Source organism: Chrysemys picta, chromosome 10, assembly GCF_011386835.1.
Source record: "Chrysemys picta bellii isolate R12L10 chromosome 10, ASM1138683v2, whole genome shotgun sequence".
NCBI classification, from domain to species: Eukaryota; Metazoa; Chordata; order Testudines; family Emydidae; genus Chrysemys; species Chrysemys picta.
The window spans coordinates 33,254,834-33,280,692 of NC_088800.1; the positions used below are offsets into that span (position 1 = coordinate 33,254,834).

The 25,859-nt window shown below is 41.3% G+C and overlaps 2 protein-coding genes across 8 annotated transcripts in view; both read right to left on the reverse strand.

The window, feature by feature from the left end:
• Positions 1-25,859, reverse strand: part of VPS13C (vacuolar protein sorting 13 homolog C) — a 213,820-nt gene that overhangs the window by 166,667 nt on the left and 21,294 nt on the right. For 4 of the 7 annotated variants that reach the window (XM_065558347.1, XM_042853813.2, XM_008164092.4 and 1 more), the window contains exons 7-12: positions 25,670-25,735; positions 22,852-22,961; positions 21,893-21,952; positions 19,123-19,182; positions 18,370-18,450; positions 3,086-3,143 (exon numbers count right to left, since the gene is read on the reverse strand). In XM_065558347.1, coding sequence (XP_065414419.1) covers positions 3,086-3,143; positions 18,370-18,450; positions 19,123-19,182; positions 21,893-21,952; positions 22,852-22,881 — 289 coding nt within the window. In that variant the 5' untranslated portion in view covers positions 22,882-22,961; positions 25,670-25,735. The remainder of the gene's footprint in view (positions 1-3,085; positions 3,144-18,369; positions 18,451-19,122; positions 19,183-21,892; positions 21,953-22,851; positions 22,962-25,669; positions 25,736-25,859) is intronic. The other 3 variants (XM_042853814.2, XM_005285023.5, XM_024101840.3) reach the window with 1 other exon arrangement.
• On the reverse strand, positions 14,640-16,052 carry LOC135973743 (myb/SANT-like DNA-binding domain-containing protein 2). Its single transcript, XM_065558349.1, has 2 exons — positions 15,490-16,052; positions 14,640-14,881 (listed from the first exon to the last, which is right to left on the reverse strand). The coding sequence occupies exons 1-2, from the start codon at positions 16,025-16,027 to the stop codon at positions 14,715-14,717; spliced, it is 705 nt and encodes a 234-aa protein (XP_065414421.1). The 5' UTR covers positions 16,028-16,052; the 3' UTR covers positions 14,640-14,714.

Sequence of the window (25,859 nt, forward strand, 5' to 3'; positions counted from 1 at the left end):
CTATAGTTTCAGAGTTATCTGCCAAAGATAGTGTTTCGAGTCACATCATGAATGTCACATAGCCACAGTATTATCACTCCATCATCCAGAAACAACCATAGATAAGTTTGTGATAAGACCCAGCAGATTACAAAAAGAGGTAATTGATGAAAAAATTGCCCAGTTTATTTATGCAACAAACTCTCCTTTCCATATGATTGAGAACCCACACTTCATTAACATGGTTCAGTCATAAAGACCAGGATACAGTCCACCCAACACAGCAGATGTCACAGGCAAATTGCTGGATAAAGCGTATGAAAGAGAAATTGAGCAGTGTACAAAATGTCTAGAGCAGGGGTCGGCAACCTCTGGCATGCGGCTCGCCAGGGTAAGCACCCTGGCGGCCCGGCCAGTTTGTTTACCTGCCGCATTGGCAGGTTCGGCCGATTGCGGCTCCCACTGGCCGCAGTTCACGTCCCAGGCCAATGGTGGCAGCGGGAAGCGGCGCAGGATGAGGGATGTGCTGACCGCGGCTTCCCGCCACCCCCATCGGCTTGGAGCGGCGAACCGCGGCTAGTGGGAGCCGGAATGGGCTGAACCTGCCAACGCGGCAGGTAAACAAACTGACCCAGCCCCCCCAGGGTACTTACCCTGACGAGCTACGTGCCAGAGGTTGCCGACCCCTGGTCTAGAAGGTAAAATTGTTAACCTGAGTCTTGATGGGTGGAGCAGTGTCCACAACGATCCTGTTGTATGTGCTTGTATGACAACAGAAGAAGGGAATGTCTTCCTTACAGAAAAACTGCTACATCAGGAAATGCACACACAGCAGAATACTTACAAGTAGCAGCAGTAAAAGCTATAACAAACTGTGAAAAAAAATTCAAATGTCTAGCACGCAGCTTGGTCACAGACAATGCTGCAAATGTATCCAAGATGAGAAGAAATTATTTAGAAGAGAGTCCCAAGCTAATAACATATGGTGGCAGTGCTCATTTGATGCACCTCCTAGCCAAAGACTTCAGTGTTCCAGAGATAAAGGCTAATGATGTTGAAATTGCAAAATACTTCCATAATAACCACTTTGCAGCACTGCTCTGAAAAAAATGGGAGGAACCAAGCTAACTCTCCCACAAGACATGCGATGGAACGCATTAGTGGATTTTTTGAGCACTATATCAAGAACTGGCCTAATCTGATGACAGTTTGTGAACAAAATCATGAAAAAAATAGATGGCACTGTCACAGCCAAAGTTCTCAACATTGGGCTTAAGAGAAATGTTGAACACGTGCCGAGTACCCTGAAGCTTATTTCTGTGGCCTTGACCAAAATGCAGGGAAATAGCTGTTTTATTGCTGACGCTGTTGAAATTTGGAAGGAACTGAGTGAGATCTTAAAAAGAGAAATATGCAATGACAGAGTTAAATTACAAGCATTAAAAAAACAAATGGGACAAGCACTATCTCCAGCTCATTTTCTTGAAAATATTCTCAATACTTGGTACCAGGGTCAAACCTTAACTGCTTAAGATGAGGAGTTGGCTATGACATGCACATCCAGCAATCATCCCTCCATAATGCCAACTATAATAAACTTGAGAGCTAAGGGTGAAGCATTCAAGAAATATATGTTTGCTGATGATGTTTTAAAGAAAGTCACACCAGTGAACTAGTGCAAGTCACTTAAGCACTTGGATTCAGAGACTGTTGAAGTGATAATCTCACTTTTAACAGCAATAGCTTCTTCTGCCGGTGTAGCAAGAATATTTTCTTCCTTTGGACTAATTCATTCCAAACTGAGAAATCATTTGGGATCTGAAAAAGCAGGAAAGCTTGTTTTTCTTTTCCAGATTATAAACGGACAGGAAAACGAAGGTGAAGACGACTGAGTTAGCTGAAGAAGCCAATATTTTAAGTTTCTCATGTTGACCCTGGCTGACATAGTTCATTTAATTTTTTTTTAAATATTTCATTTAACTATTTTAGTTAAAAACAAGTTTAACAAAAACAAACCTGATTTTAAAAAAACTTGAATGTTTAACTAAATTCAAAAATTCATGTGCTCGTTTTGTTAAAGTATTATGATTGCGGTTGAAGAAAAAAATCCAGAATACATAATGTTGTTGTTTTAGTTAAATAAAACAATTAAAATGTCTGTCTGGTGATGTTCTCCTCCTAATACAGCATGGCAAGAAAATCCTCCAAATATTAATGATTAACCTGTTGAATTGGAGATATTTATGAAGTCATTGGGAGGTGAACTATCTGCTTCAATTACCTTTGGTAAATGAAATAACCAAACAATCATTCATTTTCTGATATAGCTGTAAAACTAATCTGAAAAGTTTTCAAAATAAATCACTTTAAAAATATATAGTGTGTACCTTCTAAAAATGAAACCTACATCTATCTCTGAATTGTGAAGAATATGTATTAAGGCTATAACAACGAACAAGAATGCACTTTTATGTAGAAATCGATGATTAAATCGAGTCTTCGATGAGTGATTTAAATCACGATTTAAATCAAATCCACCCTGACTTCAGGAATATCAAATCCTGACTTTCCTGTTTTTGCTGGTCCATGGGGGACCAACAAATTTTGTGGGAGCTATTTCAAGACTTAAGTTAGTGTACAAAAGGAAAATATTTAACAAGAACCATTTCTTCTGTTTTTTCCAAGATTTTGAATTAAGCTTTATTGTTTTTGAAGGAAGAGACTTGTATTCAGCTGCCTCATTTTTCAGGTTTCGCCTTGCACCCATGATGTCATATCATGCTGCCTCTACAGTAGTGTCGAGTCATTTATGAAAATAGGATCAACACTATCTGTAACTTCTAATGTCAAAAAAGTGGGGGAAGTGGAGGAGAATGAGATGACACATTGATAAAATTTGTAATGTCTTCTTTATATAGCAAAGAAACGAAATATGTCACAACCTATCATCCTCTCCCTCTACAATCACAAGCGTTATCACAGGTCTCGTTTAACAGAAGATTTTAAATTATCACAAAAATTGACTCCGAATGTTCATTTTAAAAACCTTAAGCAAAGCAAAGTACTCACAAGTGCTGTATACGAATACACTCTTCAACATACTTACTATACTGGTAGTTTTGAGGTTGATTTTTGCTAGAAGGAACTCCTCTTTTTAGCTGATCCTGCAAATGACAACAGTTTAACTTTATGAGGCTTTGGCTGTGTTGATTACTACTGTGTAGAAAGTTCTTAGTGAGCTGTTAATTAAGTCAAACTGAGCCTGTGTTTTAAGTTCACACACTGCCATTTTGCAGATCAGATGGGAAGAAGTTTAATGCAACAGTTTATTTAGTACTCCTTATCTCTTACACTGCTACTCTCCAACCAAGCTTTCTGTTTAAGTTTTCCCTTTATCTTTAATCCAGGGTTTAACTTTTAATTCAATTGAGCTTCTCTCAATTCCAAAACTATCAAACCCAAATATTGGAGATAAAACCCAGTGATGCTTTAGATTTTTTTTTGTTTAAAATGCTCATATTATCATCTGATATACAACCTGAGTGTAACACTTCTTATGCCATAGTAGTGCAGTTATGTGCACTCCATATTCATGAGTCTGAAGAATCCAACATGTATCTATGCACATGTAGATGCAGCAGGGTCTCAGAAAAGCATATACAGTATTCGGCATAGGAACAATTAACCAATTCCCCCGCTTATGACCTGTGGGTAACCAGGCCATGGCTAATCCCAAAGCAGGGATTGCAACCTTTGGCATGTGGCCCGGCAGGGAAATCTGCTGGCAGGCCAAGATGATTTGTTTACCTGCAGCGTCTGCAGGTTTGGCCCATCGCAGCTCCCACTGGCTGCAGTTCACCGTTCCAGTCCAATTGGGGCTGAGGGAAGCGGCAGCCAGCACATCCTTCGGCCCGCGCCACTCCCCGCAGCCCCCATTGGCCTGGAATAGCGAACCACGGCCAGTGGGAGCTGCAATCGGCTAAACCTGCGGACGCTGTGGGTAAACAAACCATCCCAGCTGCCAGCAGCTTTCCCTGACAGGCCACGTGCCAAAGGTTACCGATCCCTGTCCCAGAGTATCAGAAGGTAAAAACAAAAAAACAGTAAAGAATCCATTTACACAATGAAACGCTGCTCTACAACAACTGCTCTATTGTGTGCAAAGTAGCAGATCTATTCAGCACCACCAAAACAACACCAATAATCCCAGGCAGCGGAACTATATGCACTTCAAGTCAGGCCTGTAAATGCTATCTGTACATAAAATATTTCCAACAGAAAGTAACAGAACTCAGTCACCACCATTTCATTGCAGGACTGGAATACAGAAGTGTGCCACACAGCCCAGAAACATCTCAGGAGATGTGGAGCAGGGCCGCCCGGGGTGGGTGGGGCAGGGGCGGCAAGTGGGGCAATTTGCCCCCGTGCCCCACAGGGGCCCCGCAAGCCCTGGCCGAGTTACCCGGAAGCAGTCTGGGTCTTCAGCAGCATTTCAGCGGCAGGGGGCCATTCAGTCGCTCCAGGTCTTCAGCGGCATGTCCTTCAGTGCTGCCGAAGACACAGAGCAACGGAAGGACCCACCACCGCCACCGCAGACTCGGAGCGCTGCCCATTGAGTATGTCCGCTCCCCCGTTTTGCCCCAGGCCCCCTGAATCCTCTGGGCGGCCCTGATATGGAGTCCACTCCTAGGAAGCTCCTGTTCCTTCAGGTGAGAAAAAGGTATGAGAATAGAGTGTCTCAGCATACACTCTTCAACCACAGTAGGTCAAAGGTAACAGAGCCGATATCATGACTTGCTATCCCCTTTGTAGCAAAGAAGTCTGCTTTCTTAATATGGTTGTGAGTAGGTTCCACAACTAGGAGATGAAGGAAACAAGCTTGCAGTAGGCGGGTCATAGTAAGGGTTACACAGTCTCCCGATATGAACTTTTCAGTAGATACCAATATATTCTGAAAATAAAAACTTTTCATGTCTACCTTGGTCATGTTCTCACATTTCAAATACCTTTTGCAATTACTGTATTATGAAAACTGCATTATATTGTTTTTACTACAGCTTTTAGATTAAAAATATCACAAAAAGGCAAAGTTAGGTGCATGGTTTAAGTACATTTGTAGAATTTTATTTTGGAAAAAGAAACACGTATTTTATATCACTCCAAAAAAAGAAAATTAGTCATGGGAAGCACTTAAAGCCTATTCAAATATAATATAGGTAACAAACTACAAATCATATTTAGCCCCAAATATCCCTATTCAAGAACAAACTACAATTCAGCCGAAAATGCATCAATGTTTGCTTACCAGATGTTACTAGAATACAGTGGATAGTTTACACAAGTGTTTCTTTATTGGAAAGATAACCAGATATTAAAAAAAATAATGTTTTTACCAGAAGGGGATTTTGTCGCAACAAATTTCTTCAAAGTGTTCCGTTTCCCAGCTTCCTCTGTAAAGCTAATTTGTAATTTAATAGGAGGTAGCTTTCTATTCACAATATTTGTATTTCATCATATATCCTGTCTGCTGGACTATATTAATGAAAGCTAACATTCAAATAGGGATATTTAATATGCAATAACCAATTTCGCAAACAACCTTATATTTTTGTTACTTAGAAACACCAAGCCCGTTGCTCTAAAAATGACAGATTGCTAAGGCTTACACAATTTATTACCACTAACACAAAGCAGACTAATTAGCCATTTATCAAACGGAGTTCTTGAGAATAAATCTTAAAATTAAGACCCAAACATCCTGTTTAGAAGGAAGAACTAGTCCTCTGGGAAACAGGGTTTACTGAATGTTATGTAAATTAGATGTTTTCCTCTGAATAGCATGGAGCAGAATTCTACTCTTAGTACAAAGATAAAGCTACTGAATATATAGGCAACTGTTGATCCATAGATCATGGTATATGTGTAAGAGGTCTAGTCAGATGCCTGATGAATCCGCTTCTGGATGACAAGCCCAATTCAAGAGCGACACATCTTGTTACAAATTTCATAGATATATGCGTTTTAATGAAAAAAAAGGTTGCCAAAAAAATCCCAACACAGTCATTGGAAATTGAATTTTGCAAGCTTAACAATTTGATATTTCTGTTTAGTTTGTATTTTAATTTGTTTCTTTCTTTAAAAATCTTGATATACCATTCCATTTTTTGCAAAGCTTAACCTATATTAATACTAGTTTGAAAAAAAATTGTGGACAGAAAAAAAGTCCTTTGCTTAGTAATTTAGCCTTAAATTTTCATCTGCTGAAAGATCTCTCTGCTTCTTTAAGTGTCTCTCTCTCCCAATCACCTTTAATAGTGTACTAGTAATGGAGTCTGAACAGCTGCAACAAGCAAGCTAAAAGGATAAAAGTCAGAGGGGTGCAAGAAGGGAAGCCCCATTATTTTGCACACAGAAAGCAGCTGAAGCGTTGGGCAGTGAGCACTAATTTTGCTTAAGCAATGTTGTTAGTCTTCACTTTTTCCTTTATGGGCAAGAATCTGAGGTGACAACACTAGGGGAAGTGGGGGTTGAGTAGCGAAGAGTTCCCTACGTGACCAGTTCCCCACTGCAGTGACCCTTGGTACAGAAACCAGTCAAAGTTAGTTTTTTCCCATTCCATCCAATAACGGTAGATAAGTAAAAAATAATCTATAAAATGATTTTGACATGTAAAATCATTGTCATCATAATATACTTCAGAGACTAAGATTAATTTGATAGCTCATGCTTTTCAATTATAGGTTCAGCTCATCTGAAAGTTTGGGAAAACATCCCTGAATTAATTCATATTTTAAAATTTTTCCATTGTTCCCATGAAAACTAGATACTTCTACTCTAAAATAGAGAGATTAGATGTTCCACATTTCCACCACACAATTCTGCAACCAAGGAATCATGGGATCCCCAATACAAAGGCCAAGAAATCCTGCCCACATTTTTCCTTGTATTTGTAACCAGTTACAGGGATTGCTACCTTTACTGATTGCAAGTAACATGGTCCAGTTTGGGCACACAGATGTTTTTTACATCCGCATTTATCAAGTTCCCTAATCTTTTCTCTATCAGTCCTTTCTGAAGGTATGGATAGCTCATTGCTTCAACAAGGGAGAGTGCACCTGGAGAACATGGCCAATGGGTTTTGTCACAGTTCAGGGCAACTGCACCCTTAGTGGTTCAGCAAGGACACCCACTGTCAGGCTTCCAAGCTCCTTAGCTTTTGTCTTTCTTGGGTGGAGACCCTGTCTCTCTCCCTCCTAACCAGACTATCTCCATGATTAACAGTTCCCTGCCTACCCTGCTTTATTCACAGCAAAAGGCTGCCTAAGAAAGCTTCCCTTGCCTTCTCTTCAGAGACAAATAACAGAGTGATTACCAACAGTTATAAGATACCACACAGAGCTTCTTATGCGAACCAATTTCATTCTTAAGGTGAAAGCACTATAGAGAAACCATTAAAACAATAAAAGAATCTACATGCATGCTAATAAGCTTACCAGATATTACCTCAAACCTAACATTGGTTCGGTGAGGAACAGCCCTTCAAAACCCCACCCAAGGGGTTTCACTGTTGTTTCAAGTTCATCTGCTCAGATCATGCAGCCTCACAAAAAGTTTAGTCCATTTTTTATACTGTTTAGGGGTCTCTGATCTGGAGTTTCCAGGAATAAATAAAGGGTCTCTCCAGGGTATAGTTTCAACAGGCCTCCCGAGTACCTCCTAGGAAACCCACTTCACACATCTTGTGTGAAACAGTTCTTTGGAGTTCCTAATATTTACATTAGTCACTTCCCTAGAAGTTACATACAATCTTATAACACAACAATTGCATTTTTAATACAAGGGACCCCAAAGATATTAAACCTAAGTCAATAAGTTTTAATTTAATTCAGTGAAGTTTATCTTAATTCCATACGGTTTGTCCAGGATATTGTCAGTCTGTCAGGAGCAACATACTCTGGGATGCCATAGTGCACAAACAGATGGGAGCAAAGATGAACAACCAAACCAGTTACACAAACATGGTTTGTCTCATCTGTGCTACAAGGGAATAAAACAAAATTATGTGCCAATTTAAGCGATAGGCGGAAGCCAAAAAATTTAGCTGACATAACTACAGAATTAACTATGTTACTCCAAACCTGTTTAGAGCAGAAGAACAAATTTTGCCAGTGACTGGTTACACGCTATTTAAAGCTTAAAACTTATAGGGCAGTATATTCTTGCACTGAGTCCATCAAAAAGCAGAGGGTCATTAACCTATTAACTGCTTGTCAGCAGAATGTGGACACATTCCAGTGAAGAATAGGTTCTTGCTGGATCAGTGTCCTGGAGCCATCAGTGTCCTGAGCCCTGACTTCTTCCCCATGTGAAGGAAGCTAGAGAAAGCACAGAACAAAGTAGAGAAACTGTCATTTGTGGAGTTTGTGACTGTGATAAATATGTAAGCACTCTCTGTCCTGGCAAAGATGCAGATGATCTCATGCTCGAATGAGGTCTTAATCTGACCTTGAAAGTTTATTCACACTGTGGCAGTTCAGTTTTGTATTCTGTGATGATCACAGAAGTTGCAGTAGGTGGGGAGGATGACATCACATGAGGTCCACTCCTCAAATCTTTTTTTTTAGTTCTTCAGTCCCCCCACGGTTTACTAGTCTTCTTTTACCTCCTTTTTTGTTTTCTCTTAAGTCAGCTTTCTTCATTCTTTCAATGTTATCATGCTCTTCAGATCTGCTTTTCTGTATTCACTTAACAATTCTCTTGAGTGAGAATTAAACCAATCTTGTCAATATGTGAACCTAATCACAATCAATTTCCACACAGATAGACCACCTCAGTTACTTATTTTTGGAAGCCACTCTCCACCTTGTCTTCTATAAAATCCAGCACAAATCATCCTCTTATAAAATCCATGCATGCAGCAATCGAGTATTTCCTGAGAATGCAATTTGTGGATTTATGCCCTAACATATAGTACTAATTACTGGTGGAAATGTGTACATACAATGTATGCTTAAACACAAAAAGTGATTTTTTTTCATCCTTAATCAGGACCAAAAGCCAAAACTTGTTAAAAATTTGTTTTGGGACAACCAAAATATTTTATCTTGATGAATCTGAAATGTTTTGTTTCAGTTTTGACCCTTTTTTACCCAAAAGATAAATTCTGAAACAAGAAGTCATTTCAAAATGAAAAATTGAAATGTATTCTAAAAATGTCAAAATCGGGTATTTTCCAAATGTTTTTCCATTTTTCTACATGAAATTTAGTTAAACAGATATGATTTTATGTAAAACTTTGATTTAATCAAAATGGCACTTTCTAACGGAACACTTGATAAAGATTTTCTGACCTGCTCTACTGAATACCTTTTGTTAAACCCTCAGCTACATTTTTTTTTTGTCACCCATATTCATGTGACAGTCACCAAGTGCTTAGGTAAAACCCAAATGAGCACCTTCAGTGCTTATACTACTGTTCTGATACACTAAAGAGCCAGGTTTGCAGGGTCGACATGGAGCACATTACCAAACAGTGCATATTGTTCAGGTGCAAAAGCACACAAGCAAAATTTTCATAAGTAAGGAGCTACACGATTGGCCATACAGGACAGTTCAGCCGCACCCACCAGACCCAGCAGTGTCATACTCCACCTCTCCCTTTGAAACATCCATTTGTATTCAACTTCTGCTAGTACCCATGCACACATTCCCCTCTGGGGATGTTTTTGCATGTGTTCAAGCTTTTGAAAATGGAATCTTCTGAGTAGAATTATTTCTTAAGCCATCAGTTAGCTAACTGTACAAGCTTTGCATCAGAATCATCTATTTGAACAGATCACACTCCTTCATAAGCTGCACAGAAAGGTAAGTAGTTTACATAGGTTTTGACTAAACATTCACATCAGTAAGTGAAAAAATTTCAATTAAAAAAAATAAATTAATTGTCTGTCTTCAAAAACTTTCAAAGCAAGGTAAAACTCCTGTATAGTACTTCTGAAAGCATACTTCACAAAGGACCATAAAGCTGCAAGATACTGAACAATGTACTAGTTCAATTAAATAACAAATGTCAAAGTACCATCTGTTAGTCATTACTTAAAAATGAGGCAACCCATTTAATCACATTATTGAAGCAGCCATATGATGTAATCTGTTTACTAGTGAATTGTGATTTGGCACATCAGAGGTCTTTAACAAGTGCACAGAAAAAAAGACTTACATTTGTCCATTGTAACAATTATTAAAATCCAAATTAACTGTGTTTGAAAACTAGATTGCAAGGGTCTATGGGGTTTCTTAAATCTATATACTGGCTTTGAAGAAATGTAATAGCTAGCTAATCATCAGCTTTGTAAGAGGCAATACTAGATTATGAACACAGCAGAAAGTAAACCTGCATGATAGTCAATTTAAGTTTCTATTTCAGTTAAGCTATCATAGCTAGGCTCATATTTTAATGCATTATGTTCACAACTCCTGCTTTTGCCAGTGTTAATCTTACAACAAGATAATATATTAATATTGCAAAGAAAAGGAAACTGTTACAGAACACAATAAGTCTTCTTTGCTAGTTAATAGAGATAAAGATTGTGTATATAAAAATTGTATTATTCTATGATTTATTGCTCATTTAGATAATAATAGCTTGAAGGAATTAAAACTAGACCACCTGCCTTAAACCTAGATATGGCACTCTCTCTTAGCCCAGATATTCAAACCGTGGTAAAGTCTTGTCCTGGCCCTCATGTCACCTTCATTATTTTTCTCAAACACATACAAAATACTGTTGCTATGACCATCTTCCTGGCTCATAATACCAACTGTCCACGCATGTCACTCTACTGGATCTCCCTCATCCACCACCATATCTAACCTAAGGGTATGTCTACACTACGAAATTAGTTCGAATTTATAGAAGCCGGTTTTATTGAAATCGGTTGTATACAGCCGATTGTGTGTGTCCACACATAAAATGCTCTAGGTGCTCTAGTCGGCGGACCACGTCCACAGTACGAGGCTAGCGTCGACTTCCGGAGCATTGCACTATGGGTAGCTATCCGACAGCTATCCCACAGTTCCCGCAGTCTCCGCCGCCCCTTGGAATTCTAGGTTGAGATCCCAATGCCCGGATGATGCAAAACAGTGTCGCGGGCGGTTCTGGGTACATGTCGTCAGGCCCCTCCCCCCCCCCCCCCCGTCACAGCAACGGCAGACAATAGATTCGCGCCTTTTTACCTGGGTTACCTGTGCAGACAACATGGAGCCCGCTCAGCTCAGCTAAGCTCACCGTCACCATATGTCCTCTGGGTGCCGGCAGACGTGGGACTGCATTGCTACACAGCAGCAGCTGCTAACTGCCTTTTGGCGGTAGACGGTGCAGTAGACTGGTAGCCTTCATCGGCGATCTGGGTGCTGGCAGCCGTGGGGCTTGCCTTTTGGCAGTAGATGGTGTATTACGACTGTTAACCGTCCTATTACAAGTCGGGTCATCACACGTTAGCAGAGTCTTCCCCGAGCACCCGATCGTGCAATAGGCCTGAAGACCATCGTCATACACTAACTGCCAAGCGCCCCGTATTTGCTGCCAAGCACCCAGAAAGATGCCGAGGGCTATCAGTCACGCTGCACCGTCGTCTTAAGATGTAAAAAATAGATTTGCTCTGTATTCATTTGCTTCCCCCTCCCTCCGTCAAATCAACGGCCTGCTAAACCCAGGGTTTTCAGTTTAATCTTTGGGGGACCATTCTGTGTGACAGTTGTTTGTGTTTCTCCCTGATGCACAGCCACCGTTCTTGATTTTAATTCCCTGTACCTGTACGCCATGTCGTCACTCGGCCCGCCCTCCCTCCTTCCCCTAGTCCGTCAGATACTACTTTCGCGCCTTTTCTTTGAATTCTGGGTTGAGATCCCAATGCCCGGATGATGCAAAACAGTGTCGCGGGCGGTTCTGGGTACATGTCATCAGGCCCCTCCCCCCTCGTCACAGCAACGGCAGACAATAGATTCGCGCCTTTTTACCTGGGTTACCTGTGCAGACAACATACCACGGCAAGCATGGAGCCCGCTCAGCTCAGCTGAGCTCACCGTCACCATATGTCCTCTGGGTGCCGGCAGACGTGGGACTGCATTGCTACACAGCCGCAGCTGCTAACTGCCTTTTGGCGGTAGACGGTGTAGCATGAGTGATAGCCGTGGGGCTGGCAGCCGTAGGGCTGCATTGCACCAGCCCCTTGCCCTTTGGTAGGCGATGGTATATTATGATTGGTACCCATCGTCGTCGTACTGGAGTGGCTGTCAATCATGGCCACCTGGGCAGACATGTTTCGATGATGATGGCTACCAATCGTAATATACTATTTTCTGCCAATTGCCCAGTATTGTCTGCTAAGCACCCAGAAGAGGCCGAGGGCGATGCTGGGTGCTGGCGGACGTGGGGCTGGCAGACGTGGGGCTGCATTGCTACACAGCAGCAGCCCCTTGCCTTTTGGCAGACGATGGTATATTATGACTGGTATCCGTCATCGTCATACTGGAGAGGCTATCACTCATGCTGCACCGTCGGCTGCCAGCTTAAGATGTAAAAAATAGATTTGTTCTGTATTCATTTGCTTCCCCTTCCTCCGTGAAATCAATGGCCTGCTAAGCCCAGGGTTTTCAGTTTAATCTTTGGGGGGACCATTCTGTGTGACAGTTGTTTGTGTTTCTCCCTGTTCCTGTACCTGTACGCCATGTCGTCACTCGGCCCTCCCTCCCTCCCGCCCTCCCTCCTTCTCCTGGTCCATCAGATACTACTTTCGCGCCTTTTTTCTGACCAGGCGCCATAGCTAGCACTGGGATCATGGAGCCCGCTCAGATCACCGCAGCAATTATGAGCACTATGAACACCACGCGCATTGTCCTGGAGTATATGCAGAGCCAGGACATGCCAAGGCGAAACCCGGACCAGCCGAGGAGGCGATTGCAGCGCGGCGACGAGAGTGATGAGGAAATTGACATGGACATAGACCTCTCACAAGGCACAGGCCCCAGCAATGTGGAAATCATGGTGTCACTGGGGCAGGTTCATGCCGTGGAACGCCGATTCTGGGCCCGGGAAACAAGCACAGACTGGTGGGATCGCATCGTGCTGCAGGTATGGGACGATTCCCAGTGGCTGCGAAACTTTCGCATGCGTAAGGGCACTTTCATGGAACTTTGTGACTTGCTTTCCCCTGCCCTGAAACGCCAGGATACCAAGATGAGAGCAGCCCTCACAGTTGAGAAGCGAGTGGCGATAGCCCTGTGGAAGCTTGCAACGCCAGACAGCTACCGGTCAGTCGGGAATCAACTTGGAGTGGGCAAATCTACGGTGGGGGCTGCTGTGATCCAATTTGCCAGGGCAATGAAAGACCTGGTGATAGCAAGGGTAGTGACTCTGGGCAACGTGCAGTCAATAGTGGATCGTTTTGCTGAAATGGGATTCCCAAACTGTGGCGGGGCCATAGACGGAACCCATATCCCTATCTTGTCACCGGAGCACCAAGCCACCGACTACGTAAACCGCAAGGGGTACTCTTCAATGCTGCTGCAAGCCCTGGTGGATCACAAGGGACGTTTCACCAACATCAACGTGGGATGGCCGGGAAAGGTACATAATGCTCGCGTCTTCAGGAACTCTGCTCTGTTTCGAAAGCTGGAGGAAGGGACTTTCTTCCCGGACCAGAAAGTGACCGTTGGGAATGTTGAAATGCCTATCGTGATCCTTGGGGACCCAGCCTACCCCTTAATGCCATGGCTCATGAAGCCGTACACAGGCAGCCTGGACAGGAGTCAGGACCTGTTCAACTACAGGCTGAGCAAGTGCCGAATGGTGGTGGAATGTGCATTTGGACGTTTAAAAGCACGCTGGCGCAGCTTACTGACTCGCTCAGACCTCAGCGAAAAGAATATCCCCATTGTTATTGCTGCTTGCTGTGCGCTCCACAATATCTGTGAGAGTAAGGGGGAGACCTTTATGGCGGGGTGGGAGGTTGAGGCAACTCGCCTGGCCGCTGATTACGCGCAGCCAGACACCAGGGCGGTTAGAGGAGCACAGCAGGGCGCGGTGCGCATCAGAGAAGCTTTGAAAACGAGTTTTGTGACTGGCCAGGCTACTGTGTGAAACTTCTGTTTGTTTCTCCTTGATGAACCCTCCAAACCCCCCCCCGACCCGGTTCACTCTACTTCCCTGTAAACCAACCACCCCACCCCACCCTCCCCTCCCCAATTCGAGCACCGCTTGCAGAGGCAATAAAGTCATTGTTTTTTCACATTCATGCATTCTTTATTAGTTCCTCACAGAAGTAGGGGGATAATTGCCAAGGTAGCCTGGGATGGGTGGGGGAGGAGGGATGGAAAAGGACACACTGCATTTTAAAACTTTAACTCTTATTGAAGGCCAGCCTTCTGATGCTTGGGCGATCATCTGGGGTGGAGTGACTGGGTGGACGGAGGCCCCCCCACCGTGTTCTTGGGCGTCTTGGTGAGGAGGCTATGGAACTTGGGGAGGAGGGCTGTTGGTTACACAGGGGCTGTAGCGGCGGTCTCTGCTGCTGCTGCCTTTCCTGCAGCTCAACCATACGCTCGAGCATATCAGTTTGATGCTCCAGCAGACGGAGCATTGACTCTTGCCGTCTGTCTGCAAGCTGACGCCACCTATCGTCTTCAGCCCGCCACTTGCTCTTTTCATCCCGCCATTCAGCCCGCCACCTCTCCTCTCATTCATATTGGGCTTTTCTCATCTCCGACATTGACTGCCTCCACGCATTCTGCTGTGCTCTATCAGCGTGGGAGGACATCTGCAGCTCCGTGAACATATCGTCCCTCGTCCTACGTTTTCTCTTTCTAATGTTCACGAGCATCTGCGAAGGAGAAACATTTGCAGCTGGTGGAGGAGAAGGGAGAGGTGGTTAAAAAAGACACATTTTAGAGAACAATGGGTACACTCTTTCATTACAAGGTCGCATATTTCGGCTTGCAGGCAGCCATGGTAGGCCACAGTGTTTTGGCTTTTTTAACCTTCTTAACATGCGGGAAAGGTTGCAAACAGCAGCGCATTTCCCATATCAAGGATGAATTGGGTTGTCCATTTAAAATGGATTTTCAATGTAAAAGGAGGGGCTGCGGTTTCCCCGTTAACATGCGGCACAAACACAAGTAAACCACCCCCCCACACAGACACACACACACACACACGATTCTCTGGGATGATCACTTCACCCCTCCCCTCCACCGCGTGGTTAACAGCGGGGAACATTTCTGTTCAGAAGAACAGGAACGGGCGCCTCTGAATGTCCCCTTAATAAAATCACCCCATTTCAACCAGGAGAGCTTTCTGGAGATGTCCCTGGAGGATTTCCGCTCCATCCCCATACACGTTAACAGACTTTTCCAGTAGATGTACTGGCCGCGATTGCCAGGGCAAATTAATCATTAAACACGCTTGCTTTTTTTTTTTGTAATGTTTACAAATATTTACAAAGTTACACTCACCAGAGGTCTCCTGTGTGCCCTGAGGGTCTTGGGTGAGTTCGGGGGTTACTGGTTCCAGGTCCAGGGTCACAAACATATCCTGGCTGTTGGGGAAACCGGTTTCTCCGCTTCCTTGCTGCTGTGAGCTACCTACAGTACCTCCATCCTCATCTTCCTCGTTCCCCGAACCGTCTTCCCTGTGTGTTTCTCCAGTGAGAGAGTCATAGCACACGGTTGGGGTAGTGGTGGCTGCACCCCCTAGGATCGCATGCAGCTCCGCGTAGTAGCGGCAAGTTTGCGGCTCTGCCCCGGACCTTCCGTTTGCTTCTCTGGCTTTGTGGTAAGCTTGCCGTAGCTCCTTAATTTTCACGCGGCACTGCTGTGTGTCCCTGTTATGGCCTCGGTCCTTCATGGCCTTAGAGATCTTTTCTAATACTTTTCCATTTCTTTTACTGCTACGGAGTTCAGCTATCACTGCTTCATCTCCCCATATGGCGAGCAGATCTCGTACCTCCCGTTCGGTCCATGCTGGAGCTCTTTTGCGATCCTGGGACTCCATCACGGTTACCTGTGCTGATGAGCTCTGCGTGGTCACCTGTGCTCTCCATGCTGAGCAAACAGGAAATGAAATTCAAACATTCGCGGGTCTTTTCCTGTCTACCTGGTCAGTGCATCTGAGTTGAGAGTGCTGTCCAGAGCGGTCACAATGAAGCACTGTGGGATAGCTCCCGGAGGCCAATAACGTCGAATTCCGTCCACACTACCCCAATTCCGACCCGCAAAGGCCGGTTTTATCGCTAATCCCCTCGTCGGAGGTGGTGTAAAGAAACCGGTTTAAAGGACCCTTTAAGTCGAAAGAAAGGGCTTTGTTGTGTGGACGTGTCCAGGCTTAATTCGGTTTAACGCTGCTAAAGTCGACCTAAACCCATAGTGTAGACCAGGCCTTAGTTCCTTCTGTTTATCTTTAAAGCCCATTGTTGTTTAGCCTCCCCCTATCTTTCATATATACCAACTTATCGAGCTGTTGATCTTTATCTTTCCTTTGCCAACAATGGCAGCCTTGTTCATGCAGTTGTCTGCTTTTCCCTCAAGTCTCTCCATCTTTTTGTTAATACTGAATCTTATGACGGGGGGGGGGGGGGGGGGAACAAAAATCTGTAAATCACCACCTTATCATCCTTCAAATGCCTCCTCTAAAACTCTCTACTGCGATGGCTACAAGTCACTTCCATCGGGCAGTGGTTAGTCAAGCTGCAAACATAGGCGTCCAGTTTAATGCTCAACCTAAGTGTTGTTAGGTCTACTCCCACCCTGCTTTATTTGGTTGTATTGATATGTCACATCCTATCCAACACCTGAACTGTGAGATCCCTGGGGCAGGGAATATCTTTGTTATTTGTAGCCATAGATGAGAACTGTGACAATATTGTCATCATAGTCGGCAATGGACTACTAACACTAGTGTAGCTGGGACCTGGGTCTGGCTTTGGTCCCATCCACTGCCTCACTTTCCCTCTCTTAAATGTTCTCCTGGCTTTCAAAGTGGTCAGGTTGCTGTCTTGGATAGCTCAGTGGTTTGAGCATTGGCTGCTAAACCCAGGGTTGTGAGTTTAATCCTTGAGAGGGTCATTTAGAGATTTGGGGCAAAAACCTAACTGGGGATTGGTCCTGCTTTAAGTAGGGGGTTGGACTAGATGACCTCCTGAGGTCCCTTCCAACCCTGATATTCTATGATTCCAGCTAACTTACAAAAAGCCCACTCCTTCCAGAGTAAATCTCAAGTCCAAACCAACTAATATTCTATCCCAGACTTGCTGGGATATGCCCTTTCTCCTCAAGAGTCTGTCTTGTCTTTCACAATACACTCTCAGCAGTCCCCTTCCCTCGGGCACTAGCCAGTGTCTTCATGCTCCCCTTTTTCATAGGTGTTAGTATATTACTTCACTAGGTGGCAGCATAAGTCTCTCCATCATCCCTTCCAATATAACAGCACTGGAAAACCCACATCCACCTTTTACTATGGGAACCCTAAACAACAGATTATTTGCCTCTAAAACATTAACCTGTCCTGCTTCTTCCCAACGCCTCTTTCTACATTGCCAACCCTCCTGGCTGTCCTCCTACTCTTGATGGAGAGCTGACTCCCAGGTCTCTTCTCCCTGCTATCTTCTTCTTGTGATCTCCAAGGTCTACTGCTCCTAGGACTTATGACTGCTCACCAGTCTTCTCTTATCCGCAACGGCAGGCCTTGTTTAGTCACATGATCCTTGACACATGACTTCAACACTCATCTCCTTCCCAACCCTTTTTACAGGCTAGCTTACCCTGTGAAGCGAGTGTAATATAAGAGTCCTGATCTCTGATTCAGATTTAAGGTGCTACCATAATGAAATTAAAAACTCTATGAATGGAGAAACCAACACAAAGCCCAAATTAAGTTGCTAAATGAGAAAAAAAGTAGGTAGCCCACAATCAATTTCTGAATACAAATAATCATATATGAGATAAGAAACTATAATGAATGAGCCAACATTATGAATTCTACAGTCATAGTACTTGATAGTGTTTATGATCTCACAAATCAGTGGGGATCAAATGCTCAACCGTCAGCAGAACAACTAGTAAATATTAACAGGATCAGTTCCTACATTCATGATTTTATTAGATAATTGAAGGGAGTGGGGGGAATAAAAATCAGTCAACCAGCTCTACTGGCTTTGCCTAAAAATTTCCTTAATGATCAGAGCATAATACACACTACAAAGGAGATTTTTACATCAGAATTGGGAGTTAAGCACCTAATTTCTATTTTTGCATTTGAAATCTCCCGCGATAAGTTTATCCTAGTAGTAGAATATTTATATCATATAACCATTTTCTGTATGCAGCCTTTTAAATTACCAATATTTGTTCACGGGAGCCATGATAATACATCTCGCTACCCACGTTCCAGTAGGCACTGAGGCAATCAAGACGCAGGAGCTGCAAAGTAAACAAAACTCAATGGATTCCGCAATTTATGAAAAATAAACAATACAACTTCTGTATTTATTAAATAAGCTTTCAGTGTATGTGAATACCATCAAAATGAGGGTTATTTCTTTTTGCCAAATTTGATTTAAATGTGTTGCTCAAAAATCTGGCCTTTTTTTCCTACTTCTGTACTTGAAGTCTATTTGTGAGGGTAAAAAAATGAATGCAAGGTGTGTCTGGTTAAATTTGCTTTTTGAGGCCAATATTTGATTCCTTGAGTAAGAAAGCTGGAATCTGCACGAGGTTAACAATATCTTAGAGTTCATTTAATGAACAGCTTGCTGCTTGTGCTTAGTATGAGAACCCCATTTACACACACAGTTGAAAACAAATGCCTTGTATTTTAAGCAGTGATCATGGTTCTACTTCTCACTAGTTATAAAAAGGAAAAAGAACTGAAAAATAACGGCATAGGGAATGAAGAGCTACAAAGTAATATAATAAAAACAAGTTAAAGCACCATGATTTCCTTATTTTGGTTCATTAAACCGGTATGTTCCCCCCACCCACCCTTTCATGGACTATTGAATTGAGTTAATTTATCAGTGGATATTTTTGGCCCAGTTTTCACTCCAGACCCAAGTAGTAATGAACTGACTGAAATAATGAATGACATATTACCTTGTATATGATTTTTGCAGCTTCATTTAAAATGGAAGGTGTCCAGTTTTCATTGGCTGTCTAGAAGTTGAAAAACATTAGAAATTATTCTCCATAAAACCATCTTAAATTCATTATGTAACATTTATTTCAATGATTTTTTTTAAATCCTTTTTAACAGATAACTTCACATTACAACACTTAACATATATTTAAACAATGAAAGCCAAAATAGCTTGTTCTGTATATATATGTCCTGTGGACAAATTTTGCAAACAAATTTTATTGGCTGGTTTTGAAAGTTTGACCACTTATGTTGATGTATTTCATGTTTCAACACCTTGTCGCATTTACAAGGCTCAACAGTGCCTTAGACATAACTTTCTTTAAAAAAAAAAATATTGATACCTTTTACCATAAAGGGATTTTAAGACTTACATAACCCAATATGTTTAAAACTAGTTTCTCTATAATATAGAATTGTGGATGTTTAAATATAAATCATTTTAGGAGTTATACATTTTTAAGGGTTGAATGGTGTTCATGTAAGGCTAAACTTGTGTGTGTCAAGCTACAAAGTTCATCAAGTTTAGACAATAGAGTTAAATGTACAAAATTAAGGATTTATTGATGGAAACTGACACCCAGTTCCCAGCTCTCAGAGCCAGGTATAGCCCATGACCTAGCACTGGTTTCTTCAGTACTTAACTTATCCTGATTTGCCTGACACTGACGGGGGAGCAGAATCTCTCTGGTTTCAGACAGCCACACAACCAATCAGATGGCAGATATAGTCAATGGCGTCCTCAGGCCTTTTTCACTGACGTAGGCATGGAACCCTCCACTCCCTATTGCTATGTGACCAAAAAGTGATCTAGGAATAGGTTTCCACAATGGAACAAACCAGTATGTATGCTGGCCCTACATCATTTAGGAACATGACATGCTTCACTGAACGATGCCCTTCCTATTCAGATCCGCTGAGGCTTTATTGGCCATGGAATTTTCATATCCAAAGACTAGAGATCCAGTTTGTTTGGCTGTTTGTTTTAAAGGAGATGTACAACAAACGTTTTCTTAAAAACAAAAAACCTTACGACCCATATTACAGAGCAATAATAAAATCAGGTATCAGAGGGGTAGCCATGTTAGTCTGTATCCACAAAAACAACGAGGAGTCCGGTGCCACCTTAAAGACAAACAGTTTAATTTAGGCATAAGCTTTCATGGGTAAAAAAACCCAACTTCTTCAGATGCATGGAGTGAAAATTACAGATACAGGTACAGGTAACTCCCTTCCATTCTCTTCATGTATCAGTATATCTATGCCTGTATCTGTAATTTTCATTCCATGCATGTGAAAAAGTGGGGTTTTTTAACCACAAAAGATTATACCCAAATAAATCTGTTAGTCTTTAAGGTGCCACCAGATTCCTCATAGTTTTAATAAAAATTAAGGAAATGTATGGATCAATAATGACCCAACCAACCTGGCCTCCGCAGGGGGGAAGCCACTCTAGGCCTTACACCAGCTAACCACACAAAAAGAAGGCAAAGGCTGGAGTGGTTCAAGCCACATGACACTTCAGTAATTTCATCTCAGAAAAGTGAATGTCCTTTGGCACCAGTCATGGGGTCCCAAGGAACAACTCTTTCCATAAACTCAGTGGCAGCAGAAGACAAGGTGCTTCCCACAAATGGGAGTACGTAGAGGCCACCTCAAACAAGAATTTCAAGTTTCACATACATAAGGAATAACAAACTGTACACTCCAGAATCAACATTGCTGATTATATCCTTTTTAAAAAAAAGGATATTGAACTAGGATTTGAAATTAATGGAGATATCCCATCTCCTAGAACTGGAAGGGACCTTGAAAGGTCATCGAGTCCAGCCCCCTGCCTTCACTAGCGGGACCAAGTACTGATTTTTCCCCAGATCCCTAAATGGCCTCCTCAAGGATTGAACTCACAACCCTGGGTTTAGCAGGCCAATGCTCAAACCACTGAGCTATCCCTCCCACCGTAGATTTGGGACCTATGTGTACGTAACATGAATACGAAGATTAAGGCTGGGGATTTTAAAAGCCCTCAGTGCTGAGCTAACTTTGCTTACACTGCAGCCAATGCCAAGTGCTTTTCACAATCCCAGCTTCCATCTCTACAGAACTCACAGAATACTGTTCTAGATTTTTCATCTAATACCAAAACGTTAAGCCTCTCCAACAGATCCATGATACAAAGAAAGTTACATTTGTTTTTGCATTTTTCAAGTGTTACTGAACATCAGAGAGGGCACAAAGTATTAAGCAAAAATATCCATATATGATTCTCTCTCTTCTCCTGTAGATGTTTTCTAGTTAACTAGTACTGACTGCACTTGTATTTTCTATGAATTCCTTGTACCTAGTAGCTGACCTAGAAAAAAATTGTTCAGAGTAGTACTGCAACATGGAATTGTTTCTCCTATTTTACCCAGGACAGATTAATGCAAAATCAGCATTAAACTCTTCCTTCTATCCAGTTACACAGATGAGCTGAAGCATGAGGTCAAGTGACAAACTAGGCCACAGACAGTCCTTCCCCTACAGTCTCTCAGCCCATGTTTAACCACCAAAACATGAATAATATTTGTATAGACAGTAATTGTTTGTTTGTTTTTATTTTCAACTACATGCACAGCTTTAAGTAAACAGATCCAAGTATTCTGTTTACGAATCTGTTCGGCAAGTCTGCATTATGTTCTAAATCCTGTAACCACGTTCTTCGTCATAAATTAGAACAAACATTACCAGTAAACTAAGTTCACCCAATGTCACTCCCAAAGAAAGTGGCCGAAGGGGATCTGTGATCTACAAACAGAAAAGGATAAAAAGGAAATTTTATTTAAATACTGTATTATTTTATGCAGCAAACAAACACCTATTAGCTCATTAGACATCTTAAAACAGTGACTCCATTTTGTAGCCTTGGGATTTAAATCTTCAATGTAACATACACTTCACTGTAATTAACTATGCCCATGATAAATCTGATACCATGCAGGAACTTCTAAGAAAACTTCCATTAATCTGTCCCTTCATTCAGTTTAGAGGGATTAGTTTTAGCCTCTTCTTGCATCTAATATTGAATTCAAACTCTCTCTTTTAGTTGGTGAAAGCCAACCTGTTATCCTCTACCCCACACCCCATATCTACATTCCCCCTTTTCCATACAAACCACATGGCGACACTCTCCAACCAACAGCTGTCTTGGTTACATCATTCTGCTTTTTAAAGGCTTCTCACTTCAAATAGGTCTTGAAGTGAGGCTATTTTGAGATAAGAGGACATTTTTCTAAGCCTCAATACACCTCTACCCTGATATCACGAATTTGGATATAACGCGGTAAAGCAGTGCTCCGGGGGGATGCCTACTATTATGTTCCTCCCATAATACACTGAACGTAATACACTGAACAGCTTCAATTGCATATACAAAGACATGAAAAGCAGCTGTCTGTCCAAATTGGAGGGCCAAGTCCAGCTATATATCACAGGATATTAAGTTTTCAGTTATCCTGGAGGGCTTTTTGTTTGTTTGTTTTGCTTGTATTAAACACATGAAAACTTTTTCAAGATGTTTGAAAACTCTGTTTTACTTCAGATCTACTGAGTACACAGTGCAGATAGAAAATAGCCTATTGTCACAATGAGAGATATCTCAGTTGAAATTTGGTTTAAGAAAAAAAAAAAAAGTTTAGGACACTTACATCATCCTCATATTTAACATGAATGCCCATGATTTTGACTTGTACATTTTTTATAACTTGAGTTGCCAGCTTTTCCAAGAATGTATCTTTTTTCTCTGCCTTTGGCTTATCTTAAAAAAAAAAAGTTAAAAAAAAATCAGAATTCATTACATTTTGCCCAACAAGACATACAAAGTTTCGTTCACCACATTTCAACAACTTCACACACTTATTCACATTAAGTATTGCCATTTAAGCTTTAGTCTAAATTGTTTAGAGCCCTTTTGTGCTTAGAAAACAAATTAAAAATATTAAAGCTTAAAGGGAGAAATTGCAAAAGAATGGAACAATTAAAAACTTGTTTGAATTACAGATATTAAATATGGTGTGAATAGAGACAGACAGTTATGTTAGTTGACAAACTATACACTGTACTAAGAACTGCAGCAGACCCTGAAGACGCAAAAGCAGCAGCTTTGGTTTATCCCTCTCGAGTGGACAATTTCCCCGATCCCTTGCCCAACCATAACATTCTGTTAATCTTTTTATATAAAAAAATGTGTTCTGTGGATCATAAGAATTCTGTCCATACTGATGTTAGCAACACACGATCTGCACTACAGTTATATTTCCACTTAAAGCCAGATGCTTCTAACCAATCAACTTTCATCTTTCAGGTTGAAGTTTTTCAAACCCAATCTCTGCCAAAAGGCCATTTTTTTCTAGTTTGAACAAACCCAGTTTTGAATAAGAAATTGAAAAAACAAGCTTTACCCATAATGAAACAACACTTTAGAAATGGCTTAACAGTAACAGCACTGGTACAGATAAGAGTAGAAAGGTGCAATTTGGCAGGTGATACTCCTCACTGAGGGAAAGTAGTTTTGAAAGGGTACTGGTGAAAAATGGTTTTGATTTGATCAAGTTATAGGGTCTGATTGGCACATGAGTGTGCTATCTTCCAAGTAAGACTTTTAAAGCCATTTACAAGTAGTGATTTAGGTAAACAAGGCTGCAGTGCATGTGTACAGGGCTGACTCAGCTACACAGTCAATGTGTTTCTCTCCCTCAATTACGAATTCAATGAGACATGGCTTCTTGAAGCCTTGCTCATTCCACATACACCTTATAAGTAATTGTAATTTCACTGACTGGGACACAGGCTCTTACACTGTAAAAGAAAATGCTATGCATGGCTATCAGTGGTTGTATACATGAATTTGCATATACTGTATACATGTAGGCTTGGAAGGATTAGAGTTTTATCTGTAAGTGTCGATTTCACTGTACCCAAAGAGACAAAAAATATTTTCATCAATAATAAAGTGAAATGTACAGATAGGCTAAGTCAGAAAAAGGCTGCTTAGGAACTTATTAAATTTTGATTTAAGGATATTTACTTTGTGTATTTTGACATGTGATGTTGACAATTTGTGTTTTAACAGTTATAAAGCTTCAACTTTCAGAATCAAAACATCTACTGTCATTAAATAATAATTGTGTGCCCCCCACCCCACCGTCTGACTCCCCCTATAATTTCCCACAACTGTGAAAATGTAAACAGACAAAAAACTGGGGAAAATGCTTAAAAAGAAACATGGATATTATCTGTAGAAAATATTTTTTTTAAATCAAATTCTTAAATAAGTGACAAGGGTTAAGGCTACACTTAAGGTTGCACATATAGCCCCACCTGATTTTTGAATGCTTAATCTTGAAGACTTAACTATTTTATGCATACATTTGTCCTTAAATATAGAATATATAGTTATTATGAATTGTACACATACAAACATCAGCTATATGATGCCAAGTATACATACACTATATAGCTCACTTCAAGAGAAAAGTGAAGATATCTGCATCTCAAAAAAGCCTCAGACATCAAAGTTAAGTAGCATTTTGTTCAAAAATGGAAAAATGCACGTGTCTTGTTACTGAAGGTGGATGATGACACTGCTCACTCAATGGAAAGCAAGTAATCACAAATAAACAAACCAATCATCAGCAACTTTGAGCAGAAATGTGTGCAAGCAAAAATTGTATGACAAGACCACCTACTCATCATTCATTTTCCACCTCTTGTTTATATATTGCACATTTCCACCTAGATCCTCCCAGGTATGAAAAATAATCCCCAAATACCCAAGAACGTACCTTCCATTTCCCACCCCGTCCTCTCTAATTAATCCATCTGAAACAGGCTCCCAAACTCCCACTGACTTTCAGTAAGGGATGGGAAACTATCTGCCTCTCGTGCCTTTGAAAATCTTCATATTTATTGCTTTGTGTACAATCAATCAATAACAAAGAAAAAGAGAGGACCTCAGCACTGACATTAATATCAGAGGATGTGAATTCTATTCTCTATATGCTTTGTAATAGCTTATCTGCCTACAATAACTCTATTTGGAGTTTAGCATATCATTTATTTATAACAAATGCTAACAAAAGTGGAGTTGAGAAAAACAATGCTTTCCTGTTGTGCCATCAATGTCATGTGGGCATCAGAAGCCTCTTGATATATGACCACAACTATTTTCACGTTATGAAATAGTGTGACACACACAAAGAAAAAAAAATCCTTGTTTTAAAATCTTGTGCCTTCTTTTTCAACAGTCAGCTTGAATTTTACTGAAGTTTTATGTGCAGAGGATAGGCCAAATTTTGCAATAAAGCCTGTTAATCTAAATTTTCACTACACTGAAATCAATAGCATTACTCCAGCTGTACAATGGAGGAGAAGAATTTGGCCCTGGAAGTCTGTGTTTTTCCCATTTGCTATTAAAAACTAAATAGCAAATAAAATATGCAATGTAGAAGGCTACATTGTACCCACCTTTTGAGTGATCATGACTTTTAAAGGGTTTCTTAAAATGCTTTTTATGCTTTTTACGCTTACGTCCTTCTCAATGCAGGCAATTTTGTGAGAAAAGGATAAAATTCAAGTTAGTAAAATTACAAAGCAAGTAAAGGTAAGAAGGAAAATGAGGAAACGTAGGTAACTGGCTTTCTAAAAAGAAAAATGA

Bases quoted from the DNA above. Each gene is read 5' to 3' on its own strand.
- LOC135973743 (XM_065558349.1), bottom strand. From the start codon at position 16,027: ATGGAGTCCCAGGATCGCAAAAGAGCTCCAGCATGGACCGAACGGGAG. The intron at 14,882-15,489 runs GTGAGTGTAACT...CTCCTCCACCAG, and splicing joins GGGCACACAGGAGACCTCTG to CTGCAAATGTTTCTCCTTCG.